The 18,412-nt window shown below is 32.4% G+C and overlaps 1 protein-coding gene across 1 annotated transcript; it reads left to right on the plus strand.

Annotated features, from left to right (window-relative positions):
- The first annotated feature begins 379 nt into the window (after nucleotides 1-379).
- On the plus strand, nucleotides 380-4,205 carry LOC108337581 (vacuolar cation/proton exchanger 3). Its single transcript, XM_017574138.2, has 11 exons — nucleotides 380-699; nucleotides 1,733-1,800; nucleotides 1,886-1,914; nucleotides 2,048-2,244; nucleotides 2,332-2,547; nucleotides 2,707-2,820; nucleotides 2,956-3,072; nucleotides 3,160-3,213; nucleotides 3,318-3,434; nucleotides 3,860-3,953; nucleotides 4,032-4,205. Exons 1-11 carry the CDS (start codon nucleotides 442-444, stop codon nucleotides 4,088-4,090), a joined length of 1,323 nt encoding a protein of 440 aa, XP_017429627.1. The 5' UTR covers nucleotides 380-441; the 3' UTR covers nucleotides 4,091-4,205.
- The last annotated feature ends 14,207 nt before the right edge of the window (nucleotides 4,206-18,412 follow it).

Raw genomic sequence — 18,412 nt, forward strand, 5'->3', positions numbered from 1 at the left:
GATAAAACTAGCTTTAACCTTTTAAATTTAAAGAAAAAAAAATAAAAGTTTACTCTAGTCTTTCAAATTTAAAAAACAATTAGTCTCTAACCATTAAATACGAGTGACTGGACCAATTTTTCTAAAACTGTCTTCAACGTTTTGTGGTTTAACAAAGCAATAGTGAACACACTGATGATCTATACGTGGCGAAAATTCCGAGAAGCTTCATTGCACTTCATGGCTACAGACATTGGAAAGACACCATGGCACCTTGGTTATGTGTATACAATGAAACAAAACATTTTCCCCCTACAACACAACTGAATCATCGTACTCCACAACACATTCAATTCAATTTAGTAACAACCTTCTTGTCCTACATATTTAAGCTAACTCATACTTCATCTCTCAATAGAGAAAACAAGTAACAACCTTAATTTTTTTTTTACTCTGAAATTTATGCACATGAGCACCTACTCGGAGGGCACCACATCAGGACCCATGGAAGATGAAGATTTGGAGAACAACAATGAGAAGACAGCAATGGTGAGAAAGAAGTCAGAAGTAGTTGTGGCGGTGGCAAGTAATAATGGTCGTTCAGAAATGCTTAGGAATTTGATGACCAATTTGCAAGCGGTGTTTCTTGGTACTAAGCTTGCTGTGCTTTTTCCAGCAGTTCCTTTGGCTGTTGTTGCAACCTTTTATGGCTTTGGAAGGGTGAGTCCTCATTCATGCAAACTATATTTACTCATCTTGCATAAATATATGAACATGTGGTAATACATCTTATAATTTAACTAAATTTGTAATGTGTTTAGGTAACTCTTATTACACCAAGTTGTTTTTTTACAGATTTTTTACTCCAGTTTTATCATGTATACTTTTTCAATTTGTAAAATGTAGTCATATTATTAGTCTTTCAATTAAAGAAATTCAAAAAAAAAAATGAAAACATATATCAATAAAAAAATAAGGAAAAAAATTAATTAAAATGATAAAATTAATACATTTGTAAATATTAAAATGTTGGTAAAAGGGGTTAAATTTACAAAATTATTTCATAGATTTTCTCAGTTATTAATGTACTTCTAAGACTAAAATGCTGGTTATTATTAACAAAATGACACATGTTCAATATACAATATATAATCTATAATATATATCATTAAATAGTATACAAAATTATTAAAAGTATGTGTAATTTTTTAACTCTAACCTTTTACTTAAAAGTCATGCGTAACATAATTTATAACAAAATTAAGCTCTGTTACCTGTTATGAAGTAAGTAGTTTATAAAATGGGTTCATCATGGTAAAAATATGTGACTGGATAAATAATTAGTAGTCAGGATGCAGATCATACTATTCGTATTTAAGAATGTCTATTACATATAAAAGATTAAAATTAAAATTTAATTTATATTTTATAGAGTTAAATTTAATTAAAATTAAAATTAATTTATATTTTATTAAATTAAATTAAATTTTAATTTATATTATATTTTTTATATATTTTTAATTATATTTAAAAAAATTAATTTTTTTAAATATATGTGAGTAATTTACGGATATATGCGAATTTTATCAATGAGAATTTTTAAACAATTATCTTACAAGTAGCGGATAAATTTTTATTGTGAATCAGCACATGGACACTCTTGGTGTGGTAAATCCCTGGTTCAACATACCACACCATATAATTAAATCCGCATTATTCATGATAAAATCTAATTTCCTTTTTTGGCACGTAGCCTTGGATTTTCGCTTTCAGCCTCCTTGGACTGGCTCCTCTAGCTGAACGTGTCAGCTTCCTGACTGAGTAAGTTTGCACTTCACTTTTAACTCTACAGAATCCGTGCAGTTTCTTAAGTCTTTCTAACTTTTCTTTTCTTGACTTTTATTAGGCAAATTGCATATTATACTGGTCCAACAGGTACCATAATTCAAACTCCTATTACTAGAAATTGAAGAAATTTAGCTCTGCGCTGAGGTCTACTTTGCATATTATTGCGTGATAAAGGAAATTAAATGAGAAATTTGGTTTTGTTTTGTGAATGTTAATTCAGTTGGAGGGCTTCTGAATGCAACTTGTGGAAATGCAACTGAGATGATCATAGCATTATTAGCACTTCATCAGAACAAAGTAAATGTTGTGAAGTTGTCCTTGCTTGGTTCCATTCTCTCAAACCTTCTCTTGGTCCTTGGAAGCTCACTCCTCTGTGGTGGTTTAGCCAATCTCAAGAGAGAGCAAAGATATGACAGAGTATTCATAATTAACCCATCTTTACATTGTTCATCTGAATTTTTGTTCTTACCTAATTTGTTTTGATACTTAACTATTCATGAACAGAAACAGGCTGATGTAAACTCACTGGTTCTGTTGCTGGGGCTGCTGTGCCATTTGCTGCCATTGCTGTTCAGATACTCCTTAGGTGGGGCCCATCATTCCATAGCCACTAACACTCTTCAGTTGTCCAGAGCAAGCAGTGTTGTTATGCTTCTAGCATACCTTGCTTACATCTTCTTCCAGTTAAAAACTCACAGAAAATTGTTTGATGCACAAGAGGTGATTATTTCTAATTTCCCTTTTACCATGTATGCACAATTTATGTATAGCTATATCATCTCTGTGAATTCAGTGTATATAGTTGACTTTATCAGAAAAATTATACCATTCTTTAGGATTTTGAACTATGCTTAAGTAAAGGGTTTGTTTGTTCCACAGGAGGAGGAAGATGAAGAGAAGGCAGTGATAGGATTTTGGAGTGCATTTACGTGGTTGGTGGGTATGACATTGGTCATATCTTTGCTTTCTGAATATGTAGTAGGAACAATCGAGGTATCTATATCTATCTATGTATATATATATATCTATTATATATATAATTAATTCTAATTGTTTTGATAACCATGACTTTTTTAAGGTATGAGCAAAGCATAGATGAGATTAAAGGTTATAATTTGTGTTTTGCAGGCTGCTTCAGATTCTTGGGGAATTTCTGTAAGCTTCATTAGCATAATTTTGCTACCAATTGTTGGGAATGCTGCAGAACATGCTGGGTCAATCATATTTGCTTACAAGAACAAGTTGGTACGGTTTGTCAATTTCTAACACATGAGCTTAAGTTTAGTTTAAAATTAATGAATGGTATACTATGTGGTGAATAATATTATGCAGGACATATCTTTGGGGGTGGCTATGGGATCTGCAACTCAAATTTCTATGTTTGTGGTAAGGCTGAAAAAGTATTACTGTAATAATGATCATGCTTGGAACAGAGGCTAAGATGATATTAGTAGCCAAAATTTGATGATGTAATGACTAATGAATTTCAGGTTCCATTAAGTGTGGTTGTTGCATGGATAATGGGTATAAGAATGGATTTAGACTTCAGTCTTCTTGAAACTGGATGTCTTGCTTTTACAATTATAATTACAGCCTTCACTTTACAGGTATACACAATATCTTATTATCATTGTCTTTTTTTTTTTCTTTTAAGGGATGAATATGTTTTTTTCTCTAAAACGAAGTTAAAATTCTCTTTTATTTTAAATTTTGATACATTTTTATTTCTTAAATTTTAAAAATAAATGAATATAATATTTTAGTTCAACTACATAAATTCTTTTTTATATTAAATGATATTTTAAATTGATATTTGAATTGTTTATACCATTTGATATATTTTAACTCAAATATCAATTTAAAATATTATTTAACATGTAAAAATTAATATTGTTGGATAATCATTAATTTTTAAAATTTAAAAATTAAAATATATTAAAATTTGAGATAAACATAAATTTTAATTGTGTCAAAATTTAAAGACTACAAATATATTTCATCAGTTTTTTAATAATATGATTTGTGTTGATAGGATGGAACTTCCCATTACATGAAAGGAGTGGTTCTTACTCTGTGTTACATTGTCATTGCTGCATGTTTCTTTGTTCTCAAAACTCCTCTAACTGGTAAGTTGAGATGTATAAACATTGAAAGGTTTAAATGAAGTTGATTCCTGAATTAACATGTTTTTAATAATGTTACAGACCAAAATTCTATGGGGAACTGTGGAGCTAAACCATCGTTTGAAGCCATCAACACTTGAATGATTTTGCTTGCCCTTCTAGGATTAAAAATTTCATCCTTTGGATAAAACTAAACTTTGTTTCAGGGATCAATTGCAAAGCTGGATATTTTTATTCATTGTGAGACTTTGACTATGGCTTTGATGAGCAACTTCATGGACTACAAAAGTAGAGACTAATTTCAATGCTTTATATGATAATTCTTTCTTCATAATAAGACTTAACTTTGACGTTTTGGTTTTTAAATCATATCTTTGTTCTTTCCTTTTGTTTGAATTTTCTGCGTATCATCATCTTCTATCTACTTAATAGACGTTGTACCAATGAATAACAATTTCCTTTTGTTAAATGTTGTATAGATAAATTAAATTTTGAATTACGTTTCATTTCCCAATCACAAAAATCCCGGTATTAAATTAATTATAAATTATTATTATTTCGTTTAAATACATTTATTTTAATCAAGTTTTACCTTTAATCCAACTTTTCTAAACTAATTTATTTCAATCCTCCCATCTATTTTATATATATATATATATATATATATATATATATATATATATATATATATATATATATAACATTCCATTTTAATAATATAAAAAGTGAGATATACTTAGATGAAAACTTACAAGAAATTTGAGATTACTAGAACAAGAATTCATATATTGACGAATCAAAGACGGTCTATCCTATTGCTTCTCTTTCATCCTCATGCTGAAACGACTGAAAAGACATCATCTCTAAGCTCATACCATTTAGGTGATCATTGCAAAAAAGAAAACATACACAAAGACAAACAACACAAAAACAAGGGTAAGCTAGTGATAAAACAATTCATCATAATACAATAAAATTCCATTATACATTATATTACACACATAATAAACATATATCATAATCATATCACAACATTAGACTTGACTCATTCGGATATAGTATGAATGTCGAACTGTGGTGGTTCACGCACTTGTGGTGGCCTATACTAATCGATAAAGCCCTTGCCAATGAGTTTCACCCTATCACATACAAGGTTAGTCCTCAAACGCTTTTTGCCAACTAGAGAAAGGTCCCTCAGGCTAAGACATCTTGCTACTCTCCACGACATAACCATCCATCTCTACTTGAGTTGGGGTTATTGAGAGTGTTAGGATAAACCACCAATACAAAGCTTCATACAACAACAACAACACATGGCACCACCATGTATCCTCTCCACGAGAATCATGTCCATCAATACCACTCAATCTTCTCACAAACTATTCGTCACAATATTCATATCAATCATTTTCATTCTCATATACACCATATACATAATCATTCACTTTCATATTGCATACCAACATAAAATTTCATTGAACATACTTCCAAGAAACATAAACAACCTAACAAGTTACCAGAAATAACTTAAAACACCAAATAGAAACATACAAGATGGAACTCAGCGCTGGCGCCCCTGGACTGGTGGCGCTCAGCGCTAGAAAATTACCCCTCAACGCCATATCAGCTGACAACACATTGAGTTTATGGACTTTGATGCACCTAAGACTTATCCATTTGATCAAAAGGGTTTATTGCACACTAGAATTGATATGAAAACATGTTTATAACTAACGTAAAGTACCTCTTTGATCATCAGACCCAAACTAGATGCATTAAACCCATATGATAACTCCAAAAGTACCCAAACTTAAATCTACACTTTCTAACTCAAACTCTGCAAACTAAAATCATGGACAAGTCATAATACACTAAACAACTCACTCCAACATCTCGTTTACTCCCAATCTTTCTATTTTAAGTCTTCACTAGTTAAACCTAAATGTTGAACCAAAATGTGTTAAGGAACTCACTATATCATGCTATTATGTCTTCGACACCATATTTCACTTATGTAAAGGTCTAGACAAGTCATAATAGGTATAATAATACACTATCAACTCCCTAAAATAGTTCACAACCCTTTCCTCAAAATCTCAATACTCAAAACCCCACTTTTACACTAAAAACACTACAAAACATCCTGAATGAACTACCTCTTTTGTTTCATATAAAATTTTAATTAGAGAACACCTCTAACAAGTCTCAAATGTCCACCTAACAGTTTTAAACCAGTTGATTCACATTCCAACACCTATCTCTAAAACTTACCTATCAAAACACACTATTTTCAGGCTTAAACTCCAAGAATTTGACCACTAATCATCCTAACACTTTGAATTCAGTTTTAAAACACCAAAACAACTTCATCAAGCACAATCATAATAGTATGAAGTATCACAATCACACAATTACAAATATAGCAACATCATACTATCCTTAATTCATCATTTAAACACAATTAATACTAAAATTATCATCACAATTTCATCTAAATTATTTGATCATGCATAGAGATACTAATTTTAAAGCACAAACATAATTTAAAACAAGGTCTAGCTTCCCTTACCTCACAAGAAACTACCCAACTTTAAGAACGCCTCACCGATTGCTCGAAACACAAGGAAAATCTAGAAACACACGAAACATCAAATTGAAAAAGGAAAGAGTTCTTAGGACCTTAGATTTACCAAGAAGCTCAAAGAAAAGCTCAAGACACACATGCAATGGAAACTTCTGTGCATTGACTCGATTAAAGAGCGAAAAGCAAAAATGAGTTGAAACTTACTTGCTCTATTACAAAAACTGATCGGATAAGAATGTAGACCTCGCCGACATGGTCGATTAGGCACCTCCTGATCGGTAAAAAGATGAATCAGGAGTTAGAACTCTTAGAGAGAAGGTAGAGAACTCTAGAAAATTGATTTCTAGAGATGATACGTTTTAAAATAATGAAACTCATATATAACAAAACTATTTATTAATAAACCATTTAATATTAAAATAACCAAGTCTTACTATTTTAAAACTACCACCACTTCTAAAATACCATTTTCTGGGATTTTACCTTCTCTCCAACAACAAAAAATTTTGTCCTCGAAAATTCACTTATCAGATTGAAGGGACAACCTACTCTCTTTATATTCTCTATCATAACCACCTATTTGACAAATACTACTCCCCAACAACTTTACTGACATGAAAAACCTTGCCCCTATGATAAAATGTTGTAGTGTTCAATAATGTAGATATATTTAGCCATTATTCTCAAAACAAAACTAAATTGTATCTGCCACACTGTAAACTACTCCTATTTATACTCTATTATCTCTTGTAAACTCTTTCTAAAACTTCAACTAGTCTTGACTTCAAATTAACCCCTAACCGATATCTCTTTACCTTCTCCTTACTTCCTGTATGAAACACTATACAATTGACTTGATCACTCGCAACTTTAGATTTACTACCAACTGCTAACACTCTTGCTCACCTTTAAACTCAACCATTCCAATGACTTCACATTGCTTTACTGATCTCAACTCTTGAGCTACATAGTTTCTAACTATGATATCATATTACCAAAGTAGAACCCTCATACTTTGCAACTACGAAACTAATTTGAGCATTCCATCTCCACTTCTTCAACTTGCCAATCTGAACCATTTGTCTTTCTTGACCCATTAGCTTGTACTCACGCTTAGCTCTGCCTTCTTCTCGACTTGAAATCACTTACTTGATCAGTATTTAACCATCTTATGATACATCTCAATTTATGATTGTCTAAACTGCCCATTTCTCAACTATATTAATGAAATCGCTTTAAACTTTACCTCATACCTCAGTTTTCCCATTCTTCAGCCAACTCTTACTCAATCCATACCAAACCAAGAACTTGAATCTCCTCTTTGTTCTCACCATCTGTTAACACCTCCGTACCTCAAGATCGACATTACCACTTGAAACCATAACTCAGTTCACTCTTTCATCCAATGACCCACTTTCTCTATTTAACTTCCACTATAATTTCTCACTTCAAGGTTGACACTACAGCTTAAAATCATATTCTAACTTTTTTTTCTTTGCCTCTTACCTAATCTTCCATATATAATCTCCCTTAGAACTCTTGAAGATCACTACATACACTCCCAACTCAACTCAAATAACAACATTAGTACCTTGTTAAAGAAGCTCACGCTTCAGAAACCACCAACCCATGATTATGAAAGTTCTTCACACACGTCACTTACTGATAAGAACATGCCCACTATCATTCGTTGCGCTACTCTGATTCCCATACTTCCTTACTCATCGATTTACTGAGAAAGACACTCTCTTCATATCAATTGTAACCTAAAAACTAACACCTTTGAAGAATCTTCTTCAAAACTTCTATGATCTTGTAAAAACCATGAGAATTCTTCTCTTTCGTGAAAAATTAGTCATTTTGTTTCCTCCACATTGTTTCTATTCTCTGAAAAATGTAAATGCCCAAAGGCCACTCCTAGTTGCCCAGACTTATACTAAATGGTTCCAATTTGTCCTCTGTTTATCTTTAGAGATATATCAAACTTGTAGTTCTTTTGTTGATTACACTGAGTCCAAACCATTACTTCTTTAACCAAACCATCACTTGCCTCATGTACTCCACACCCTCCACATGAATTATCCAAAAAGGAACTGATACCATTACTTTGTTTTAAACCTCTCCAATAACCCTTACACCACAAAACTTGATCTTCTCTTCTTCACATATCCATGTTAACCTCTCTTGATTCTCCCAATTTGTTTTCTTCACTTTCTAACTTGATCTAGAACTGATGTATAACCATTGACCTTCTGTCTTGAAACACGAAGCTTCTCTTGAAGACCATAAATCACCAGAGAATGATTTGAAAACAACCAAACCTCCCTAGTGATCACAGCCCAAACTTATGAAAGAATAACCTTATATCTTCTTCACTTGCGTTTACTAGACATTCTGGATTCCCATAACACTTGCTCCCATTTTTCACTCAACTACACTTGATGCACCACCATCGCTTTCCTTCCTTGTAACAAGAAACGCTTCTGAAGACCAAAATGCATTAGAACAAAGGTTTATAGACAACCCATTCTCTTATCATATTATACTCTAAACCTGAACCCTTTGATAAGCTCCACAAATGCCACAACACTTACAAATCTTCATGTACTCACCACTATCAACTTAACTTAGAATCTTCTTCAAGAATAAATCTCTTCACTCTACTCTATCTGCCATTGACACTCTGCCTCTAAAACTCAACACATCTTCTAACTCATCATAAACTCATTAGTGCGTTTTGTGTCTATCACTCAACCTCACCATAAAACTACACTCGATGAAATATGACTTTAACACGACATGTAGCTTCATATCTCTGAACATCTCAACCAACCCAAACTCCCTAATCATTCTCAATAACCATTTTAGAAACTTATACTATAAACACCCCTTTTCATCTATTCTAAGAATTTTCTTCTTCTATCCTCATTCACCGTGCTCTTAATTCTCTAACTTTACCTTTTTCTACCAAACTGACATTCTGATGTACTTCTTCCTTTTGTGCCCACATCTTTTACCTAGCCCAAGGTCAAACTTTCCTTATGCACAAACCAATGATCTTGAAACATCTTTCTAAACTTGACTCTGAATCATCCACTTGCTGAGAAACCTAAACATCTCCTTCCGATTTAACCCTTACAATACTTCATTCTTCTTCAAAAATCTTGTGTTCTTTCAACTTGAAAGTTCTGCCTTCTACTAACTCTGCTTAAATTTTCTCTATGTCTTATACAACAACTTCTCAAACTTTTCTTCTTCTACTTCCTTTTTAGATATTGATTTCCCTTGGTCCACTTTAGAATTTCTTATTTCTTTCTTAGCTAAAACCTTAAACTTTCCACCACTTGTCTTCTTCAGATCCCAACATCGTTGATATACCGAACCATGATGCCTTCTTAACCATTGTTACTCCATTGCTCACCAACACCTTCCTTTCTTTTGACTTCTGACATCACTAGTATCCACAAACACGCTGATTTCCTAAACCTTGCTACACTAATGTTTACCCAAAAGTCCTCTTGTAAAACTTGTGATAACTAATCTTCTCTCTTGGTTCTTGAAACACCTTCAAACGAAAACGATGCTTCTAAACTCCAACATCTTTCCTCACACCTTGTAAACCAAAAACTTTGATGTTCTAACTTCTAAGCTCCAAAACAACCTCATCTCACTATCTTCGAGATAAAACTTGTCTCAAAGGCTTAAACCAATTCTAATAAGCATATATAGATCAAGTTATACTTGAATTTGCATTCTTCTACCACTATAGAGCATAAAACACTACCACAAAGGTCAGAACATGACAAGAATCATTATAGACAACAACACTAGATTCACAACTCTTTCTTTCCCAACCTTCAGAATATAAGAAAGGAAAATCATATTTGATATCGAGTCATGAGTGTGCACCATCATTACTCCTATAAAGACGTTTTCTATTCTCAAAACTTCTAGTTAGATACACTAACTCTACTATTGAAACTTAAAAAGACATGACAAATCATGTCACCTAGACTCAACTCTTCACAGGAAAGACACGACAAACCCACAACCATAGGTCATCCTAAAGACGAACTGCTATGATACTATTAATGTAACATCCCATTTTAATAGTATAAAACTACTAAAATAAGACGTACATAAATGAGAACTTACAAGGAAATTGAGACTACTAGAGCAAGAGTTCCTATCTTGACAAACCAAAGACTGTTTATCCTGTTGCTTCTCTCTCATCCTCACGCTGAAATAACTAAAAAGACGTCCTCCCTAAGCTCACACCATTTAGGTGATCATCGCAAAAGAGAAAACATACACAAAGACAGACAACACAAAAGCAAGGGTAAGCTAGTGGTAAAACAGTTCATCATAATACAATAAAATTCCATTATAAGTGTTGTTAACTATTCTTTATTATTTTAAAATCACAGGGCCTACTTCTAGCTATACAATAACAACTTCCTGAAGTTGACCAGAGATTATGTGTCAGGCACTTGTATGCCAACTTTAGGAAGAAATATCTTGTTAAAAACCTGAAGTGTCTAATGTGGAGGGAAGCTACAGCCACACACCCACAACCACACACCCATAAATGTGGGAGATGAAGATGAAAAACATTAAAGATGTTAATAAAGACACATTCAAGCATTTTATAACCATCCCTCTAAGATTTATCTTCATAACTTCACTCCATATTTTGTATTTCTTTATTCTTAATATTTGTTGTTATTGATAACTCCATATTTTACATCATATGTTGTAGATATTGGTCAAGGTCTAGATTCACTACAATAACTAAATATAACACCTTGGTGAACAACATGAGTGAGACATTCAACAGTGTTCTGGTTCATATAAACCAATATTACCATGTTGGAGGACATCAGGGTTTACATCATGCAAAGATGGGCAAGAAAAAGGTGTAACATACAGTCCTTTCCATGATCAATTTGTCCTAAGATCCACACTAGATTCCAGAAGGAATCATAGTTAACCAAACACTGGATTCCTAGGTAAACCCCATTTATTACTTCTAAATTGTTTTGAATTAAAGAGATAGTTTCTAAATATTGTTTTTGTACTTTGTTCACAGTTGGGAAGCTAATAAATTGTTTGAAGTTCGACACATGTCCCATAGTGGAGGCAAGTTTGTTGTCAACATAAACGAGTTATCATGCACATGCAGGAGATGTAGCATCACTGGAATTCTATGTTGTCACTCCCTCGTCGCAATGAAGTTTCTCAATATGGATGGAGAGCAGTTCATTCCATCTTGCTTTATGAAGTCCACCTATGAAGAAATATACACGTCAATTACATACCTCCTAGGAGAAAAATATTGCAAGCAAGATCTAAAAAGAAAAGAAGATTGGAATAATAAGAGATCATAAAGGATGATTCTCAACTCAGAAAAGGTGGTTTGCGCAAAAGATGTGGGTTATGTAGGGACCTTGGCCACAACAGAAGTCATTGCCCCAAAGCAACCCAACAAGGCACCCACCATGGCACCCACCATGGCACCCAACAGGCCACCCAAGAAGGCAACCAACAAGCCACCCAACAACCTACTCCACCATCACAACCACTCATCTTATCATCACAAGTTTCTGAACTATCTCATGACCATGAAACTCAAACATAGAAGGTTGTTGTTAACCCTCGGCAAGTGTAACCGAATCGTATCAAGTAATAATAAATGGTAAGACCAAGTATCGTTTCCCAAAGAACTCACGGCCTAAACAGTTGTATGATTTCTTGATTAAATAAGACTTTAACACAATTTCTTGTAGGTTTAATTGCAAATGCTGAAAATTAAATATGAATACATGTATTGATCAATTGGATCAAAAGAAGCAAAACATAATTGAAATATATGATGATGATGATGTTGTTAGGGGTTTTCAATTCATCCTATCCACTCTCATGTATTCAAGAATTCATCTTCTTCATTAATGTTAATGCCACTTTCTAATTTACCTTAAACCCAATGTCTTGGTGAAGAAAGCCTACTCCTAATCACTAGTTCACAATGTCTTGTCTCCCTAGCAATTATTCATGCATTACATTCACACAGAAGCTTAAAGGCAACCAATCCTCCTATTCCTATGTCTAGGCAATATTACTATTGGGAGAATTCCTTCATGTATAGATTTACCTATATGTGTCCATACAAATAAGATCAATGATCATGCAATTGAATGAGTTAAACAAAGCATGCATAGAGTATATAAGAAGAAACCCAACAATTGATGAAAGAAAGCATATGAATTAAAGAACCAATTCAATACATAAGAGTTTCAAAGGATTACATTGATTCCCCAACAACAATGAAGGTTTAGTTCACCATAATCATGGTGAAACTAGATGAACAATAATGAAAGAATGAAAGATAAAACCCTAGAATTTGAAGAGTGGAGCCTGAGCATCCAAAATCCTCCTCCAAGGGGTGAAGAAAGTGTGATTTTGCTTCGTTCTGCCAAAAGATATTAACCCTACGTCGACTAAAACCTTATATAGACTCTTAAAGATTACAAAAAAGTGGCCCAAGGCCCATTAAAATTCCGCTCAGCGACAATTTCTGCTCAGCGGTAGGTGCGATTCTTCTATTTGACGCTCAGCTGCAGTTTTGCCCCTCAGCGGTGACTGTGGGTCTTCAGAGTGCCGCTCAGCGGTAATTTCCGCTGAGCGGTACTTGCGGCTCTTCTTTTATGCACTTTTTCTTCCTTTTCTGACTCCAACTTATGGCTACTTCATTTCTTCCATTCAATTCATCTTAAAACCTGCAAAAACAAGGGAAACCAAGCATAAAACCCATCCAACTCTCTTATTTCAAAAACATAAGCAAAAGCATGATTCCAAGCTAGTTTCTAAGTCATAAAGGTTGTTTTTTATGTCAAAATTAAGTATAAAAATAACAGTTTTTCAACTGTTATCAGTTGTAGGAATGATTATAACAACTTTTGGATGTTTTTTATGTAATACTTAATTTTAACAAAACAATGTTTCTACTTTGAACATGTACACTTGATTATTATGTTACAATGTGGTGTTTGAATGTTACAATGTGATGTTTGAAAATAATGGTCTTTGAATGTGCTCTTTGAATTTGACAAAACAATGTTGTTATGTAATGGTTATTATATAATACTTAAATTTTAGATTTTGTTATATCACATATTGTTATTAAATGACATATTGTTATATGACAAAGGACTGTCACTGGTCATAGTAGTATTAGCAAGCAGTGTCAATGAAATTGTTCGAAAATATTATGAATTAGAAATACACTATCACATATTAGAAATACATTTCCTCTTCATTGGTTGTTCGAAATTGTTGAAAATATTATGAATTAAGGAATTATTGCGTAGGTGAAAACACTCTATTGTAGTGTTTGTAAGTGAAAAAAATACCCTTTCCTTAATGACCTCTTAAAAGGAAAAATGACGTCTTGCACGAACCAAGTTTTACTTATTTTGTCCACCACATTTATTGATCAATACCATAATCAGTGAAATTACTTTATTTATTACTTTACCATATTCACTGCAATTACTTTATTTAGTACTTTACCATAACATGGTTCTAATCCTAATACATTCACTGGCCACGTCCCATGTTTACCAATAAATTCGCTGTCTAGACAAAAGGTTCATTCATTCATTCACAAAATTTGATTTCGACATACATCACGTGTATCCTAATACAGTGCTAATTATTGCTACATTATGGATTTGTCATCCATATTAAAATTACAATTATATTAAGCACACAAATAAAAAATACCACCCCTATCAACACCTTTATCCATTTTCCACAACCTTAAGTGATTTTTGCAAATCATTCATCATCTTCTTACAACCTCCAATTTCTTCTATGTTCGACAAACACCCGTCCTTTACTTACCAGTTCAGATTAGAATACCTTTCCTCAATACCATGATCACAGCACCATCTGAAGAAATTGAAACCACCTTCCTCATTTGGATTTTGTTAAAAAAAATACACCAATTAAAAAGACTTACTACAAACAGAAACAACAGACCATGGACGTTCTTCTACCTTGTACTTAGGACAACCCCAAAATTGTTTCCTTCTGTTCTTAGCAGTTTGAGCAGTTCTTAGAACTAATTTCTCTCCACAGAAGCAAAGGGGTGACACCATCAATCCTAGATCCTCCTCCACCACCACAGAAAACCACATTAGGGTTTTGCTTATGCAACCCATTACACGTCGATGAAGAACAGGAATGGGACATCTACTTTTGATTATCCATTTTCACCCACGAACGAACCCTAACTCCAAGCACCTTGTTGCCTAAATTCTTTTCGCAAAAGTTGAAGACAAAAACGGGCTAGGTTCATTCTTTAAAGCACCCCTAATGTTTTTAATCCAAAACTTATAAAATTTCACATCAAATTATGTTATTACAACATAAACTATGCCTTATCATTTAAAAAGAAAAAGACAATTAGCATGTCGCATACACATCACTTAAACGACGTTTGTCCATTAACGACAGACCTCTATTTGTTTCAATTTTCCAATATTAAGGACCTAATTAAGAAAACTAATAAGTAGGGGTCCTATTTAAGAGTCTGACCCAAAAATAAGACCTACAAAATTATTAAACCTACAATAAAATTCCATTATACATTATATTACACACATAATAAACATACACCAAAATAATATCACACCATTAAACTTGACTCATAAGGATATAGTATGAATGTCGAACTATGGTGGTTCATGCACTTATGGTGGTCTCTAGAGCCCTTGCCAATAGGTTTCATCCTACCACACACAATGTTAGTCTTGAAATGCCCTTTTGCCAACTGGAGAAAGGACCCTCAGGTTAAGACCTCCTACTACTCTCCACGACATAACCATCCATCTCTACTTGAGTTGGGATTATTGAGAGTGTCAGGATAAACCACTAATAGAAAGCTCCATACATTCATACAACAACACAGGGCGCTACCACGTAATACAACTCTTTCCCTAAAATCTCACTACTAAAAACCCCACTTTTACACTAAAAACACTACAAAACTTCCTGAGTGAACTACCCCTTTTAGAGAACACCTTTAACAAGTCTCAAATGACCACCTAACAGTCCTAAACCAGTTGATTCACATTCCAACACCTGTCTCTAAAACTCGCCTATCAAAACCCTCCCTTTTCAGGCTTAAACTTTAAGAATTTGACCACTAATCACCCTAACACTTTGAATTTAGTTTTCAAACACATAACAACTTCATCAAGCACAATCATAAAAATATTAAGTATCACAATCACACCATTACAAATATAGAAACATCATACTTTCCTTAATTCATCATTTAAACACAATTAGTACTAAAATTATCATCACAATTTCATCTAAATTATATGATCATACATAAATATACTAATTTCAAACTACAAACATAATTTAAAGCAAGGTCTAGCTTCCTTCACCTCACAAGAAACTGCCTAATTCTAAGAATACCTCACCGATTGCTTGAAACACAAGGAAAATCTAGAAACACTTACGAAACATCAAATTGAAAAAGGAAAGAGTCTTTAGGACCTTAGATTTACCAAGAAGCTCAAGACACACATGCAATGGAAACTTCCATGCATTGACTCAATTAAAGAGTGAAGAGCAAAAAGGAATTGAAACTTGCTTTATTGCGAAAAGTAATCAGATAGGAATGTAGATCTCGTTGTTGTGATTGATTAGGCACCTATTGGTGGTTAAAGAGATGACTCAGGAGTTAGAAATCTTAGAGAGAAGATATGGAACTCTAGAAAAGTGGTTTCTAGAGGGATGATACGTTTTAAAATAATGAAACTCGTCTATAACAAAACTATTTATAAATAAACCATTTAATATTAAAATATCTGAGTCTCATTATTTTTAAACTATCATCACTTCTAAATTATCATTTTCTGAAATTTTACCATATATATATATATAATTTTTATTTTCTACCATATAACCTCAGACTAAACGAAATTAAAATTTTTTTACATAAAGTTTAAAACAAAGATTTTTAAAATTTAAAAATAAAAAAGTAAAATTTATTAAATTGTGAGGACTATATGTGTATTTAAATCATATCATTATTTTAAAAGTTATAAATAATTAAATTTTGTAATGAAAATAATTTTTAAGATTTATTTTATACCGATTTAAGGATTAAAAAATATTCGTTAACTTTGTTAATTGATCAAAGTTGTAAACATTCTATACATTAACTTAAATTTTGAAACACATTATATCTTCCAATCACTAGTTTTTCTAAATTTTTTATTCTTTTGAATTGTGGGGGTTTTCAATATAATTTCAGTTTTAAATTATTAGAAATTAGAAATAAGATAGATTTATATTATTTAAATAAATATAAATCTCATTTTATAATTAAATTTGGTAAAACTTGTAAGAATAAATTAGGGTTGAAATTTATATTTATTTTTCAACATGACAAAAAGTAAATTATTTTTATGTGATTGTTAATTATTATTTTTCTAAAAGATAATTTAGTAGTTGACATAATTTATTTGAATTAAATTGATTATTTTATATAATTGCTAAGAACTTTTATAAAAAAAAATACGATTATCCAAGTTACCAATTATGATACAAATTTTGATTTTTTTTTTCTATAGAAACTTTATGCAACTGTATTTACCTCATCATCCAGAGGTGCATCAATTCTTGTATAATATTTTGTTCACACCATAAAGGCGATCATTACAAAAAGAACGAAAACAAAATACAACGAAACCAACAAACACACGAGGGTAAACTAATTTACAAAAGGAACATCACACACAAATAATTTTATCGTAACAGCATCATATAGTTCAAATAGATATCTGACCATATACCATGTATCAAAAGACTCTTTTATACTTAATTATACATTTAATATGCATTGATGTTTGATTCTTGGAGATTTTGAATTTGTGGTGACTTCTATTGCTTTGAAAAGTCATTGTCAATGAGTTTCACCCTACCACACACAAGGTTAGTCCTCTCCGTTCATAAGAACCCTGAAATCGTTCTTTCTCTAGAACCTCATATTACTCCCAACACCTAACCCCTTCTACTTTACATGATTTTGAGTGGTTAGTTGAGTGTCAGGACAACCTTCATTCATGAGTATATAGTTCAATACATACCTTAAAGAATTATATGTATCATCCACCTTGGATTTGAGCATACCATACTCACATAATTCACACATTAAACATCACAATAAACATTTATCAAGACAATAAGCACAATCATAAGAAAGTATCCAAAAAACAAACATATCACATATAGCTAGTTCATCACATTCTCATATAGTCGTAAATCATCACACCATGTCATAACTATCACATTTTCACAACACCAAACTTAAAAACTTGAACATACCATTCAATCAATACAGATCAAAAGTAAGCAATAATTCTTAGCTTAAGATCATAAAGAGAACATAGTTTTTGAAATATTTTTGGAATAATCGATTATCAATGATAGCTACGAAATGAATCTTCAATTTTCTGACCTAATTTTCAAATATTAGGACTATATATATTTTGCCTCCACAAATTTCAAACTGTTCATTTTCATTCTGAGAAGTTTAGTGTTGTTGTAAAGAAACTCTCTATGCTTTTGAAAAATAGCTTGTAAAACCTAGTGTTGGTAGAAGTGAGTGCTTTCACTAAGTGTGTCTAAGTGATTATGTACATCTGCTGTGACTAGGAAAAGTTGTCCATCATTTATGTGTCAAAAGAAGTGTCGTTCATCTCTTGTGTCGTCAAGAAATGTGCTTTCTAACCTTTACTCTACACTTTGTTGTTGTAAGTTCTAGTTATTTTTAGTGATTAGTTAATCTCTCCTTAGA

Source organism: Vigna angularis, chromosome 7 (genome assembly GCF_016808095.1).
Source record: "Vigna angularis cultivar LongXiaoDou No.4 chromosome 7, ASM1680809v1, whole genome shotgun sequence".
NCBI classification, from domain to species: domain Eukaryota; kingdom Viridiplantae; phylum Streptophyta; class Magnoliopsida; order Fabales; family Fabaceae; genus Vigna; species Vigna angularis.

Excerpts from the sequence above, each read along its gene's own strand:
- LOC108337581 (XM_017574138.2), top strand. The coding sequence starts at position 442 with ATGCACATGAGCACCTACTCGGAGGGCACCACATCAGGACCCATGGAA. Across the intron at positions 2,821-2,955 it reads ATGTAGTAGGAACAATCGAG|GCTGCTTCAGATTCTTGGGG; the intron begins GTATCTATATCT and ends TGTGTTTTGCAG. Across the intron at positions 3,214-3,317 it reads CTCAAATTTCTATGTTTGTG|GTTCCATTAAGTGTGGTTGT; the intron begins GTAAGGCTGAAA and ends AATGAATTTCAG.